At 41.8% G+C, this 16,527-nt stretch overlaps 1 protein-coding gene across 1 annotated transcript in view; it reads right to left on the reverse strand.

The window, feature by feature from the left end:
* Positions 1-14,138, reverse strand: part of MORC4 (MORC family CW-type zinc finger 4) — a 60,374-nt gene extending 46,236 nt beyond the window's left edge. Inside the window, 2 exon segments of the mRNA XM_006889943.1 lie at positions 3,369-3,501; positions 14,066-14,138. Coding sequence (XP_006890005.1) covers positions 3,369-3,501; positions 14,066-14,138 — 206 coding nt within the window.
* Positions 14,139-16,527: the final 2,389 nt, after the last annotated feature.

Consider the following 16,527-nt stretch of genomic DNA (forward strand, 5'->3'; position numbering starts at 1 on the left):
CACACACACACACACACACACACACACACACACACACACACTTTAAGAATTGTTTCTATCCAGATTGACTAATTTCACACGTTTTACAATACTATCCATTTAATAAATATTTAATGTCTCCCGCTTGCCAAACACTATAAGATACAACTATTTATGAGAGACAGTCTAAGCAGAGATTTAATGTCTTACATATTCTGCAACATCAATAAAACAGACATTCTATATACCAAAGCTGAGCAGCTTGGCCTTAATATATACTCTTTTGAGCACATCTGCTGTTACTTGCTATGGAGTTAGAACCAACTCATAGCTGACACTCGAATGGGTTTTCAGAGGTTATAATCTTTCTCCTTCAGTCCAGCTGGTAGATTCAAACCACGTATCTTGGAGCTGGCAGCAAAGGCCAAAAAACCACAACCTTCTGAAAAGGGAGAAACCAGGCATTTCAGCCCTCGGCGCTCAGAAGGTTGTGTTTTTGAGGTCACTCTCTAAGAAAGAGAGCCACTTTTCAATTTTCGACTTCAAAGTGTTATACAACAATGTCATTATGACATTCTAGAGCAGGCACTTTGGAGGATTTTACAGGCACTTTGTGTATTTTACAAGCATGTCTGACCAACAACCCACACTAAAACCAAGAGAACATTTAGTTTCTGCTGTCTATGGGCTTTGGTATTCCAAAGAAGAGACTAGATAGAAGTCAGAAGCAGAACGGATAGAAGTTGGTAAGTTTTAGGCATTCCTGTTACGGAACAACTGGCTAGAAATGATAGGGTAATTATAAGAATTAAATTATATATTATATCCAAGATAGACTACAAAGCAGTAGTAAATTTTTTATTTTAAACTAATTCTAGACAGCCTGAGGATGGTCACATGCTACCTCCTGGAGTTTTACTTCAGATCAAATATTGTATCTAAAACTCAGGGTGCTTCATTGATGCCTTTGAATCATGGTGGCTGGTGAAGAATAATGTACGTACCATGGAATGTCAAAAGAGCAAACAAATATGTCTTGAAAATAATAGCCAGAATGCTCACATATTTTGGACATGTAATCCGAAGGGACCAAACCCCAGAGAGGAACATCATGCTTGGCAAAGTAGCTCAAAAACTCTTCACTGCCTTTGAGTAAGAAGGGACTCATAGTTGATGACCCAGTGGATTTTCAGAGGGACTACAGGAGATGGCCCATCTTTCTCCTGTGGAGCAGCTGGTTGATTAGAACTGCCCCCGATTTTGGGTTAGCAATGCAGATTCCCATGTACTAGGCCGCCAGAGAAGGTCAGCAAAAAAGATGCAGTGGCAGCAATTGTGAGGATGGCTCAGGACCAATGAGTGTTTCATTCTCTTGTGTATAAGGTCCTTATGAATCAGAACAGATTCAACCACACAACATGGCATCAGATGCAATCTCTATAGATTTTTTTAATTTAAACCTCAGGTGGCCTAGTCTGTAGGGATCTGTAGCAACCCAAAGACCAAGCCTCTCTGGTGTTTGAATGTACCATACACTCTGTAAGAGAAAAATCCACAATCTTTTCTCATGTGATTTACAGCCTCATGAAAATCTGCTGGAAGGTCAGCTGTGAGTTAGTTTGTTTAATACCAAAAAGCTTCAATTAGGTGGCAAAGGCAACCTGGAGAAAATAAGTTAACTATATTCTTCCCTTAACTTTCTAAGAATTGCTGTCTTTCTGTCACCTAACATTTATTTTTCCTTTGTAGGTATGAACTCTCAATCTGTTACTTAGTTTTGGGAGACCAAAGGTGTATATAATAATGAAAAGGTAAAAAGGAACATCCGGCCAAAATCAGAAAAAAAAATAATACTGAAGAGCGAGAGTCTCTGTTGTGTTTTGTTAATGTTCCACTTAACGTTTCCCACGTACTCGTAAGTATTGCATTTAACTGAAAATTTGCAGAACGGATGGGGATATCAATCAAATAACTACTGGCTGTAGAAGCTTTTCCAACATATAATAACGGAATTTGAAGGATGAATTTTATATTGCTATAACTCAGTCATTTCTAGTGATGGCTTTGACAAGTTGTTTCTTTTAGCTAAGACAGTGTTGTTTTATTATTTCATGTAAAAATGAACTCATTGGGTAATTTGTCTTCTAGTTTATTTCTGTTCTCAAAAGGGGTTAGCTGTGCTTTCTTTTTGATGAACACTTGACCCCATCTTGAAGAACTTCATCAGAATCTCCATTTGTGTTTGCATATTCAAAATGTAAGAAAGATCACAGATAACTCCAGTCTGAACACCAAATTTCACACCTACATGTCAATGGTTATCTTTAAGAAACTGTTTTTTCTTGAAAGCCACTAGAAATTCTTTTTTTCACTTTTAGTTTTCCATCAAAATATTCTTCTGCTTACAAAGGCCTGAGATGTAAGAGGTACTAAGTGGTAAAATATTGACTATTTTTACTTCACCCCAATTTAATTTTGTTTCTTTGATGAGTCAAAAGGATTTCCTTATAAACATGGTTATAGATTTTTAATACCTTCGGGGACAACTATAATTAAATGAATTTGTCTTCCATATTTATAGATCTGAGGCCTTTCCTTCCTCCATAGTGTCTCTTCCATTGTTACTTGTGTTTTACTACGTGCTCTGGTTTAGGAGGCTACATGGAGAGATAGCAGACTCATCTGCTAAAAAGGAGGAACTGAGACAATACTTAGCTTTTATTTAATGTGTAATATGGAAAGATAAAAAAGTATGTACACATTCTTTAAACTATAACCTTTTAAAAAAATCTCCCTTAATTTTGGTGAAAATACATAAAACAAAGCCTACACTTAATTCACCAGTTTCTAGCTACAATTTCTATCTACAGTTTGGTTCAACGACCAAAAGTTAGAGTACTTCACATTGTGTTACGGGTCTTACTAGCTCCATCTGTATTGTTTCACCACCACTAACTTAAGACTTTCTGCTCTTTAAAATGTCCATCTGTGCTTTAGGGTTATTGTTGTCAAAATGACCTCATACAGGAAAAGATTCTTTATTAAGCTAAACATTTAGCTTTTAAATAATGAGTATAAGATAGCACTAGTTGATGGTTTTAAAACTGTTTCCAGCAAATAGATGTAAGGGGCTCACCTGATATCACTGGATCCAGTAAATCTGTTTTCCATGAAAATTTGATATTCTGTTTCCTCTTTGTCCACTGGGTTTCCGTAGCTGTAAATTTTAACAAGAGAAAACAACCTCATCTTACTCCCATGGAGTGGCTGGTGAATTTGAACTGCTGACCTTTGGGTTAGCAGATCCATACATAATCCACCATGCCACCAGGTTTCCTAAATCTTAAAAATCCATAAACTCAAGAGGAAGAGAATGAAGACAGTTTTACCTGAGCATTCTTTGTAGTTTATGGGGTGTCATTCCACATCCATCATCGGTAAAGGTCAAACATGTTTTATTATTTATCTCCTCAACATCGATGAAGACCATTCTGGCAGCTACATCTGGATCTACAGCATTATCTGCACAAGATAAAATCTGTGATAGTAGATCTTTTCTGAATCCAACTGTCATCCCCCACCCTCTGCAAAAGAGAGGTTTCTTATGAAGCCTTTTCTATACTGAAAGTGAAATGGCATAAAAAAAGCAATTACTATTTACTTATGTGGAAAATATTTTCCGAGTGCTTCCAGTTTCAAAAAAGAATCTGCCAGATGATACCAAACTAACACATTTGTTGTGTTGGGTATGTAGTACCATCAAGTTAGAACTGACCCTTAGCTGGCCCTCCAACAGGTTTTCAGAGGCAAGTGCACGGGAGGAAATTGCCCATCTTTCTCCTGTGGAGCAGCTAGTGGATTCCAACCGCATGCCTTGGGGCTAGCAGCACAGCTTCTTACCACTAGGCCACCAGAGCTCCCTAAAATAACACTAACATATAGTGCTCATAGACAGTTTAAAGTTTTCGCTGATTGATGCTGAGTACGGATGCCAGAGAAGGTGCCTGGCCACACCAAACAATCTCAAGGCTTGGCCCCAAGTCTATGCTGTCTCTTTGATGACTTGAATGTTGGTTTCTCTTTTAAATTTTTTTTTAAAAACCCAGGTTTCTTTTGAAAAGGGAGCTTTGGTGGGGTAATCCTTAGGGAGGTTCAAATCCACCAGCCGCTCCAAAGGAGAAAGATGGGTTATCTCTTTTCCATTTCGATTTACAGCCTCCAAAAAGTCCACTGGAGGGTCAATTATGAGTCTGTTCTAGCTCCACAGCAATGGTGAGTAGCAGTGTAGGTCTTTCATAAAATAGAAGTGGCAGAAAGCAAACTTGTAAAAAAGTTATCTGAGTGTGGGGGGGGGAAATTATTGAATACCATTAATATCACATGGCAGTAAAATCTTGCTGAAATTAATTTTTTTTAAAAAAAAAACAAACCCCAAACCAAAACAAAGATGGCTGGAACAGTACATCAACAAGAAACTGCCAGAAATTCAAGCTGGATTTAGAAGAGGCAGTGGAATGAGGGATACCATTGCTGATGGCATGCGGATCTTGGCTGAAAGCAGAGAACAGCAAAAGATACTTACTTGTGTTTTATTGACCATACAAAGGCATCTAACTGTGTGGATTATAACAAATTTTAGCTAACACTGAGAACAACGGGAAGCCTAGAACACTTAATTGTGTTCATACAAAATCTATACCTAGACCAGGAAGCAGAGAAAAAGCATGGTTTAAGATCATGATTGGTGTGCACCAGGATTGTATTCTTTCTTCATATGTATTTAAGCTGCATGCTGAGCAAATAATTTGAGAAGCTGGACTATATGAAGAAGAATGTTGCATCAGAATTGGAGGAAGACTCAATACCCTTCCTTATGCAGATAATACAACCTTGCTTGCAGAAAGTGAAGAGGATTGTCTATGTAGATTACAACTCAGTATCAAGAAAATAAAAATCCTCACCACTGCACCATTAGGCAACAACATTATAGATGGAGAAAAGACTGACGTTATCAACTATTTCATGTTACTTGGCTCCATAAATACCCATGGCAGCAGTGTTGTTGTTGTTGTTATGTGCCGTCGAGTCGCTTGCGACTCATAGCGACCCTATGTACAACAGCCCTAAACTCTGCTCTGTCCTGTGCCAATCGCACCATCTCCGATACACCCATCCTGACTACCCCAGTCACTGAATAAATCCACCTCACAGAGGGCCTTCCTCTCCTGCGCTGTCCCTCCACCCTTCCAAGCATGATGTCCCTCTCTAAGGACCGGTCCCTCCTTAAAACAGATCCAAAGTATAAGGACCGGTCCCTCCTTAAAACATATCCAAAGTATGTTAGACGGAGCCTCAGAATCCTTGCTCCAAGGAGCCACCCGGTTTAACCCTTTCCAGGACAAATCTGTTTATTTTCCTAGCAGTCCATGGTATTCTCAATACTCTTCTCCAGCACCATAGCTCAAAGGCATCAATTCTCCTTCTATCCTCCTTAGTCATTGTCCAACTCTCTGATGCATAACAAGTGATTGCGAAGACCATGGCCTGTATCAGACGCACCTTAGTCTCCAGAGAGACACCATTGCTCTTCAGTACTTTGGAGAGGTCCCTAACAGCAGACTTTCCCATGGCAATACGTCTTTTAATTTCCTGGCTACTGGTGCCAAGAGTGTTGACTGTGGAGCTAAGGAAGCTAAAGCTACGAACAATCTCAATCTCTTCACCATCCATCCTGATGCTGCCAATTAGTCCAGTGGTGAGAATCTTTGTCTTCTTGACATTGAGCCTCAATCCATATTGGAGGCTGCAGTTCTTGACCCTCTGCAGCAGGTGCTTCAGGTCCTCTTCAGTTTCAGCAAGCAGGGTTGTGTCATCTGCATAACGCAGATTGTTGATAAATTGTCCACCAATCTTGACCCCACATTCCTCGTCATAGAGCCGAGACTCCCATATAATCTGTTCTGCATACAGGTTAAGTAGTCAAGAAAATAAAAGACATGTTGTACTGGGAAAATCCGCTGTCAAGGACCTTTCCAAAGTGCTAAAGAGCAACTATGTCCGTTTAAAGACTAAAGTGCCAATGTCTTTTAAGTTGCTCCCTGCGCATCTGAAAGTTGGATAATGAGTTAGGATGACCAAAAAAGAACCAAAGCTTTTTGAACTGTATTGCTACAGAAGAATAATGAATATCCCATGGATTGCCAAAAGCACTAACATAAATATGTCTTGGAGAAAGTGAAAACATCCAGGGTGCTCTTTAGAGACAAGGATCTTGGACCTTCATCTCAAATACTTTGGCTATGTTGTCAGGAAGGACCAGTCCTTGGCAAAAGGTACCATGCTATTTAAAAGGGTCAGTGAAAAGAGAGGCTGACCTTCAAGGAGAGACAGGCACAGTGACTGTAGCAATTGGGCATGACAGAGATTGAGAGGATGGTACAGGATCTAGAGAAGAGGTGTAAAGTTCCCATCTGTTGTTTATAGGGTAACTCTGAGTAGTAGTTAACTTGATGGCATCTAACAACAATATATCTGTAGTATATTAAAACCTCTAGTTTGGGTTTAGGGTCTCCAAATCCTATTGTACTTAATTCCTCTCAGAAGGAATTATTGCCCCAGAAGGGGGATAGGAGTAATTATAATGCACTTAGCAGGTTACTGGTAACAATGGCAGGTGGAGTGAGAAAGTAAATTTCTAGATTATATACAATGACTGATCTGCAACCAGTCTTTCTCCTCTTAAATTGTATCAGCTGTGGGAAAAGCCCTAAGTATCAAGAATTTTGTTCCTTTTTCTGGTAGTTTTTCTTTAAGCCACTTTACTGCTTGTGCACCTTCAGTAAAAAGTGGCTAAGGAGAAAAGCTGAACCTCATTTGGCTACAAATAGTTGCGTAGCACACATAACAGCTGATTTGTGATTGTTTTGTTTTCTACTTTTAAGACATCAACTCCAGTTAAAGAACACAGATAGTATCACCATCCCACTTATAGTCTAAGAGGCACTGAAAGAGTTGTTGTTGTTCTTATATGCCGTTGAGTCGCCTCCGACTCATAGTGATCCTATATACAAGAGCCCTAAACCGTGCTCTATCCTGTGCCAACCTCATTGTCTCTGACACTCCTATCACCATTACCCCAGTCACTGAATCAATCCATCTCATCAAGGGTCTCCCTCTCTTGCGTTGTCCCTCCACCCTCCCAAGCATGACGTCTCTCTCCAAGGACTGGTCCCCCTTTGCAACATGTCCAAAGTATGTCAGACGAAGCCTCAGAATCCTTGTCTCCAAGGAGCAGCCTGGTTTAACCCTCTCCAGGATGAACCTGTTTGTTCTCCTAGCAGTCCTGAAAGAGTAGGAAGTTAAAATCACAACATCTCAGTGTCTGCCTAACTCCCAGTTAAGGCAGCTAGTGTACTTAGAGGGGGGATTAACCATTTAGGTACTCAGCAATTGTCTTAAAGGTGAGCTTATATACCCCTTTCTACAAAAGAGAGAACAGAGGAAAAAGTAGAGGAAAACCTAGAAAATGTCATGATTCCTCTTAAGTCAGGTCTTCATAAAGGATTAGTCACTAACCCTCCAAGGTCTAACAAATCACCATGTTCATAACCTTAAAAGGGGCACTGTCTAGAGACTCCACCTTTTTGATAGGTTCAAGTCTACATACATTTCAATCTAAATGTGTAGCTCAAAAGATTCATTAGATACAGGAAATGGGAAAGAGCTGGTGTAAAAAAAAAGTATATAAACTTTCTAAGTAAACCAGTACAAAAGAAAAAAAAATTATTTTTTTAAAAAGATCCATTAGGGTTGACTGGTCCAAGTGGAAAGGCCACCTGTACAAGTCTGCTAGATACGTTTCCTTAAGTACTCCTCTTTCCATTAACTCTTTAACCAAGGCACTGATTTTTCCCTTCTACCTCCCTCCTTTGCGCTGGCATTGTACCCTGCTCCATATAATGAAGCTCCATTAAGAGAGCCGAGTGAGGTCATATACTTGTCTCACTATCACTATTCTAATTGTGGGATTTCTCCAACAGGAACGTCCTTTACAGATTATCACTGATGGCAGTGACACAGCATTACTGTAACCTGACAGTCTTAATAACAGGGAGGTATCACCAACAGCATCAGAAAGAAGACGCTTAATACAGTCAATCTTTTAGGTCCAGGTGGGACCGAAGACCTGTGTATCGTAGCCTTTTTACTATAAGACAAATAGGCTTACTTTTTGCAGAGGTTACAAGTTTGGCACGCAATGAGTGCTTTATCAGAAATACAGGGTTTTTACTTCGCAAGAGTAAAAAAGAAAAAAGCAAGTGTGTGATCTTTTTCTCTTTTTCTGCCAGAAGGATTTATCATTGTGATGCTGCCCACATTGATTCAAGAAACCTTACTTGGCAAGCAGGCTCTGAATTGTGTTGGGACTTATCGGTCACTCCCGCTGGCAGGCAGAGCCAATGCTAGTGAGCCCGATGCCTTTAGCTTATCAACCACAGAGCATCGTTTCTACAAGTTTCCTAAAGTTTTCTCAACATTCTCAATTTAAACGCACAACAACATATATCAATTCTAATTACATATTTTTTTTAACAACAGACTATTCAAATCAACAAGGTCCCCAATACTACTAGGGTGTTTTGGGGTTTTTTGTTGTGTGTGTGTGTTTTTTTCTTAACCCTCTGCACTGTCACTTTTGCCTAAACTTTATTAGGTGCTTTAAAAAAACAAACTAGTAAACAAACAGAGAAACAAACCAGAGTTTTAACAAAGGCACTTCAGGAGTTAGTTACAGGGTAGCTGCCAGCAACAGCTACAGATATTTTAGCTCCTTGGCTAGAAGCTGGAGATGGGGTGGGGGAAGGGAGGAGACAGGCAAGAGGCCAGGATCAGCTGGAGCAGCAGCAGGAAGGAGACATGGGGAGGGCGGGCATCAGTAAGCACAACTTGCACTTCCTCTTGGCTTTATGTGGCATTCCCCGTAGCCCCAACGAATGAATTGTACAATAACAAGGCACCAATCTAGAGGCTTGGTTCAATTCTATGGCTTGCTCTTTAACCTGAAAAAACTTGATCAACATGTAGCATAGGCTATCTGAACCCTAGAAAATGCATCTTAATCCCTAACCCAACCTTTGCAGTTTTTAAACAACCTGGGACAGGTAAGGATCCTTCTTCCTTTCCCCTTGCCCATTACTTAGATCAGGGCTGAAGTACTAGATCTGAGTGCATCTTGATCCCTTAATCTGTGCTACCAGATCCCTGGAGATTTCTTTACTAACTCAGCTCATGCAATCCCTTAATAGGAGCATCCCCTCTTTTTGCCCAGCACTTAAATGTGAGGTTCAGGATCCTGGGGAATTCAATTTATCCACTAATCAGGTCTACTTGATTCCTGATCCTCTTTAAAAAAGGCATTGTAATAGAAGTTGCAGACCTCATCATAACCTAGACAGTAACAACTGTCTCATGACAACCTTCCAAGTAAGATAGTGAGGCATGTGGGAGATGGTTTTGAAGTAGCACTTCACAAGTCTCCCATCTGCTCCTGTTCTGTTCTAGAAGTATCATAAATCTCATCCTTTCTTATTCTATAATGATGGCTTATATAAGCATATGCAAGTTCCCCAGAACAGTCACTTCTTGAAAAACTCAGGACCTAACTTTTGCCTAAGCTCATCACCTGTCCTATATTTTTCCAGCTACACCCCCCCAAAAAAACCCACACACAATATTCAAATAACCTACAAGGTTGACATTTGAAAGTCATGTTATCCCTTCCTCTCCCTTATCCTATATAAGAATACCTTTGACATACTGCAGTCAGTTCTAGACCACTGCCATAAAGTATCAACACTAAAAAGCAAGTCTCACCAATTTTTATTCCTGAAAGCACATAAAAGTTATGTTTACATCCACTGTAAACTATTAAGGGAACTCTGGTGGCTTAATCCATAGGGCTGTCAATCCAGAGGCCAGGGTTTTCTAGTGGTTTGAATCCAGCTTGGTTCCACTGGAGGAAAAGAATGGCAATCTCCTTCCGTGTGACTTACAGCCTCCAAAAACCCCACTGGAATGTCAGCCATGAGTAAGTTTCAAGTTGATGGCAAGAGATTTTAGGTTTTCTAATAGACTATTAAGTGTGCAATAAATAGCATGATGACAACATTTGGAACATTGTTATAATTATAATGTAACACATGTTTACAGATAAACAGAGCCAGTAGACCTGCCTGATGCAGGATTGTCACAAACCTTTAACTGGCTAAAAATCCACGGTATCTACAAAGTACAATAAAGTGAAGGGCAGGAAAATCAAGTATGCCTGTATGGACTCTCACATCTTGCCTTTTCTATTCCCACTGCGTTCTCTTAGTTCAGTGCTTATTCTTAATCTCAAAAACCTCAAACTCACTGTCTTCGAAACCAACTCATAGATGATCCTCTAAACTGGTTTTCAGTGCTACTTCCTATAGATTAGGCCATCAGAAACTCCCCTTCTTTAAAAAAAAAGAAAAACAAAAACAACAAAACCAACGTTTTGTTTTTCAGCATTTTGTCTTGCTCTCTAGAGAATTTTATGCACTGTGGCAAGATAACCTTTTCTGAAGTTATAATTCTGATCTGACAGTCCTGTGCTCATAAAACTTCAGATTAAAAGTCAAAATACCCAAATTTCATAGGTAAATTTTGGTTGGTCCCACTCAATCTACCTTTCCAATCTAATTTCCTGCTTGGTACTTTGAGTAAATAAGACCTGTGTCTGAGTTCTGGCTCTACCACCTACTAGATATGTAACCTTGAACAAGTTAATTAAATTTTCTGAGCCTCTGTTTCTTTATCAACATAATAAGAATAATGATACCTCCATGTGCTTCCAAAGATAAAATGTTTTTAAAATCTTTTCCTTAAAAAAAACCCTTTTAAAACTAAGAACCTATAGTTTTTACTATTTGTGAACTGCATGTTCTAAATAAACTAATCAGTATTTTTCATGCTTCTGTTCATGCAGTTGTTTCTTTTGCCTGGAATGCCCTCCCCCACCAACTCATATCCACATGCCCCAATCCTTCAAATTTCTGTTCAAATGGCCCTCCTCTCTAAAGCTTTTTCTAACTGTCCTTTTCTCATAAGCTCAAGTCATCATTTTTCCCTCTGAATTCTCAAAGTGCTTGATAAATGTTATCTCTGCTGGTCCATCATTTCCATTTTCTGGTTATACAGAGCATAACTCTGCTGTCCATGTTTTATGTTCCTGCTAAAACAGTCAATCTGTGCTATGTTTATTTTTGTACCTACCACCAGGGTTTGCACACAGTGCATGCTCCACAAATATTTGCTGAATGAATGATTCACTAGAAAAACCAATGCATACATGGAGGAGAAAACTATTGATGATTTAAACCAACAAATCCGTTAACATTTTAGCTTTGTTTTCTCTATTACTAATATTATCAGGTAATTACTAACATTATCACTTGGTTTTTAAATCTGTGTCTCTGTATGTATGTATTCATACACACATACATACATAATACATATTATCTATTCACACACACTTACATATATACAAATTGAAAATCCATTAAATCATTACATTAAAATCCACTAAATTATAAAGAAGTCTGCACAGTATAGCATAGCTGCATGTAATTTTGCACATGTAACTGTGAAGGAATAATATATTTCTGGCGTCTCATGCTATGTAGCTGTTTCCTTTATTTTCTCTCTTTTGGGGGCCCTGACTTGCATAAAAGGAGCCCTGGTATCGCGTGTATCATGTAGAGCTCCTAAACAAAAAGCCGGCAGTTTAAATCCAACAGTTAAACTGCAGGAGAAAGATGGACAGTTTCCTCCCATGCAGATTCTGGGTTTAGGAAAGCCTGATAAGGACGCCATGAGTCAGAATCAACTGGACAGCTTTTCCTTCTTTTTTGATCTGGAGATAGCAGATTTTTTAAAGTATGTGTAGATAGATCTCTTTCTACTGTTCAGTATTACTCAAGACCCTGCCCCCAAATCAAGTTTCACTGTACATAAGGATAAAGACTGTACTTTTGAAAGTTTTGCAGTGTCTTGATTGAAACTGCACAGTAAAACTTTTAAAAGTACAGTCCCTGTTCTCTAGGACTAAAAAAAAGTGTTTACTTGAACTTTCTAACTCACTAAAAAAGACAAACAACAACAACAACAAATCCCAACCCAATTCAAACTCAAGAGTTTGAAAGGACTCACAGCTGACCTTCACGGGTTTTCTGGAGGCTGTCAATCAAATAAAAGATTACTAATATTTCTCCTTTGGAGCTGCTTTTGTATTTGAATCACCAGAGGATCTGCCTTTGAGTTAGCTGAGTAACTATATATAGACTAGCCACCAGAGTTCCCTACCTTCTAAGGAATGATCATAAATATCATAAAGCAGCTCATCATCACAGTCAAACGAATCATCAAAATTCTGTTTCAAATGACTCCCTTGATCATCTCCTGCTTCCCAAGTTCTCAGAAAACCAAACCAAAACCTTGCAGTAAATTCCAACTCATTATGATCCTATAGGACAGAGTAAGATCACCTCTCTGCATTTCCAAGGCTGTTATCTTTCCAGGAACAAATTGACTGCCTCTTCTTTCTCCCAAGGAAGCAGTGTGTTCGAACTAACAACCTTTTGATTACCAGGCACCACCAGAGCTCCTTACCAATTTCTAACACAAGACTGACACTCACAGTATGAGGTGGTTACCCTAGCTGACCCTCCAGGGGGTTTTCAGAGGCAGTAAAAAGATTGTTCATCTTTCTCCTGCGGAGCAGGTGGTGGATTCTAACATCCTGCCCTTGGGCTGGCAGCACAATTCTTTAACCACAAATACAGCCATGTTATTGTAATGTAATGTCCAATCAGAGCTCACACCATAGCTGACCCATGAACAGGCTTTCAAAGGTAGTAAATTGCACTGGTGGAGACTGCCCATACTTCTCCCACAAGCATTGGCAGCACAATCCCTTACCATTGGGCCACCAACTAATAAGAAGGAAGCTGCACTGCAATTCCAAATGGTTGTGGTTTGAATCCACTAGCTGCTCTGTGGAAGGATAGACAATCTTCTCCCATGTGATTAACTGCCTATGAAAACACACTGGATTGTCAGCTACGGGTTGGTTGGGATTCGATGGTAATGAGAATTTTTTGAGGTGTGCACGAGGAGAACTTTGAAACTTTCTCAGATTTTGTTGGGTGCTAGTACAGTGCAAAAATTTGTCAGGCTGCTAATAAAAGGATAGGCGGTTCAAATCCACCAGTGACTGCGGGCGAAGATGAGCAGTCTCCTTCCATGAAGATCTACCTACAGGCACGGAAAACCGATGGAAGGGGACTATTAGGAGTCAGAACTGACTGATCATCTGCTGGGTTTTGTTTATAAAGAGGTCTATATGTGCTGCATATTGTACAGAACTTTATTTACTTTTTTGCTTTCCACAATGTTTACCACAATATTGCCAAAGCTTGTGTGCCGGGCTTCGAGGGCTGGTTAAGTCCTTAGTATTCATTCCAGCAGTATGAGGGCGCTCGTGGACCATAAACGCGGCCCTCTGCTGTCACAGGGAGCCAAATGCACTCGTGTCATCTCTGAAGAGCTGTCCCACCGTTCCCGGACTTTCTTGTCCCCAAAGTTAAAAGAAACCCGTTTTCCAGACCATTCCCCCCAACCCGACTTCCCTTTAAGCAAGCATCTTGGCCAGCTTGGTGCCATTCATCCTCCCCTGGTCCCCGCGGGAGCGCAGAGCTGCCAGGGGCCCCGCATTTTGGCATCACCTCCCCATGACTGACCCAGCTTCCCCGCAAATCCCGCACCAGAGAGAAAAAGCACAAGGTACCTCAAACTTTCCCGTGCACATGCATCGTCTTCTCCAGCTTTTGGTTCCCGCCTCAGCGGAGTTGAGCCAGCTGGGGTTCCGAAGAGCCCCCCTGGCCCGCCCTGAGGCTCCCAACCTAGCCCAGCGCAGCCCCGCACTCTGCACCCGCATCCGCAGCACTGCACTGGTACAGCTGTCTTAGGGGTGCCCCCAAGCCCCGCGGCCCTCGCCACTCACCTAGCAGCTCCGCGATGGCACTGAAGGGACGTGTGTGGTTGTTGGAGTTGCTCAGGAGATAGTAGGGGGTCATCTGGGGGGGGGCAAGAGAAGATCCCGTACCGCGTGAGGCCTCGGCCCGCCTGACCCCCCCCCCCCCTTGCCTGAGCGCCTTCCCCGCAGCCAGGGACCCCGCACGCGCATCCGCACCCTCGACCCTCCGGACCTACCGCGCTCACGCGAGTATCCTCCAGGAAGGGCGAGCTGCTGCTGCTCGTGCAAGGGTTAGTGTCCGGTAAATTAGGGCTCCTGGACTGCCCTCGGTGCAGGAGCATCTTTTTGGCCGCCACGGTCCCCGTTTGCTGCCCGTGGGACTCTTCGTCCCACTCTGGTCGTCCTCGCTGAAGTCGCACTCGCAGCTGGCGGGGATGCCGTGGGACACCCGCCCTCCCGCGGTCCTCGTGCAGCCGGCGGAGGCGGGGCGCGAGGCAGCCACCTGTCGGGAGCCTGAGCAGAGTGGTGAAGCTGGAGAAGCCAGAAGACGGCTCCGCCCTGTCCGCACCTCTCCCGACCCAACGAAAGACTGAGCTGCCTCAGGGACCGTACAGAAATATGGCGACCTCCAGACAGCCACTCGGTCCCACCCCCAATTAGTTCTTGCCGTTTGCCATTGGCCGGGGCTGCACAGCGGTAGAGGGGGGCTGGGGGTGCCTACAGGGGCGGGGGGGGGGGAAGAGGCGGGAATGAGGCAATGGGAGGAGGGTGTAGAGATTTCTGGAACCGAGTCCAAACTAAGCGGCTTGACTAAAGGGCAGGATAAGACAAGTCTTTTAAGTTCTAAAGAAGCGCTTGCTTCTGGGAAGATAGCCGAACTCAGCGGGGTGGGAGAACATTCTGACTGCTCTCATTCCTCCAAGACCACCTAGATTTTTTTTCTACGTGTCACTTGGCCAACACCATCCCCAAAGTCTTGACACTTTGTGGACAGGCTGTTTATCAAAAGCGAGATTAGAATCTACTTCAGTCCTCTGGAAGAGGGGGGTTGGTTAAATGAATGGCGTTTATACAACATAATACACTGTGCAGTTCTTCAAGCAGCGTTTGAAGGTTTATTGGTGTGGAAAGATATTAATGCAGGAATTAGGCGGGGAGGGGGAAATAAAAGAAGTTGTTGTGATCAAGTCAAATAATGGCACTTAGTGACCCATGTGTACAGAGTAAAAATACTCCCAAGCTTTTCAAGGCTGTGACCTTTGGAAGCAAAAGCAGACTCTCAGTGTTATCTTCAGAGGTGTCTGGATGTTCTCTAATCAACAAACTTTGTGACAATACTGTGACACTATTTTCATTTGTAAGCAATATATGTATATACACAGTTCTCCGCTGATGTCCACAACTACACTTTGTTGTTAGATGCTGTTTTGTTGGAACCAACCCATAAACTGGTTTTCTGAGGTAAATCCCAGCAAGAGGAAGACCCATTATCCTCCCTCACCCCTTCCTGCCAAGCAGCTGATGGATTGGAACAGCCTGCCTTTGGACTGGCAGCGCCACTCCTTACCCAGGAGGCCATCAGAGCCCTGTGTGTGTGTGTGTGTGTGTGTGTGTACACAGAGAGGTAACATACACACTCAGAAAAAGACTTAGAACACCTAGATGATGTCTCTGAGTTTGGAAATGGGATTTTTCCTTTTAAAAAAAGTCAAAAAAGTTGTATCCATATTTCCTCTGTCCTGTACTATATTCCCTACACAGATTATACAATTAGCAAAGATGATATTTCATTGTTTTATCTTGATGAACCATAATTTATTTGACCACTTCCCTATGGCCATCTGGAATATCCCCTCCTCCTTCCTGGCTTTTGCTTTGGTTCAGTTGTTTGGGTTTTTTTGGTTTGTTTTTTTTTTTAAACATTCAAGGAGATTTATTGAAGAGAAACAGACCTGGAACCATTGATGGGAAAGGAATTACAACAGAGAGGATTTTCAAATACCTCCAGAGATCACAGGGCCTCCTTCCCCCTTCAGAGTGTGTGTGTGTGTGTGTGTGTGTGTGTGTGTGTGAGAGAGAGAGAGAGAGAGAGAGAGAGAGAGAGAGACCCAGATTAAAAAATGCTATCTTAGACATATTCATGCATAAATAATTTCTGGTGCTGTTGTTTCTGTGTTGTTATGTGCCATCAAGTCGCCTGTGACCCTATGTACAACAGCCCTAAACCCTGATCTATCCTGTGCCAATTTTATTGTCTCTGATACATCCACCCCCATAACCCCAGTCACTGAATCAATCCATTCCATCAAGGGTCTTCCTCTCCTGCGCTGTCCCTTCACCCTCCTGAGCATGAAGTCCCTCTCCAGGGACTGGTCCCTCCTTGCAACATGCCAAAAGTATGTCACACAAAGCCTCAGAATCTTAAATTTTAAAATTTATGCAAGGTTTTAGCTTAATAAGTACTGCAAGACTGAGGGAATTTACACTCT

Source organism: Elephantulus edwardii, unplaced genomic scaffold (assembly GCF_000299155.1).
Source record: "Elephantulus edwardii isolate Elephantulus edwardi_28Jun2011 unplaced genomic scaffold, EleEdw1.0 scaffold00083, whole genome shotgun sequence".
NCBI lineage: Eukaryota > Metazoa > Chordata > Mammalia > Macroscelidea > Macroscelididae > Elephantulus > Elephantulus edwardii.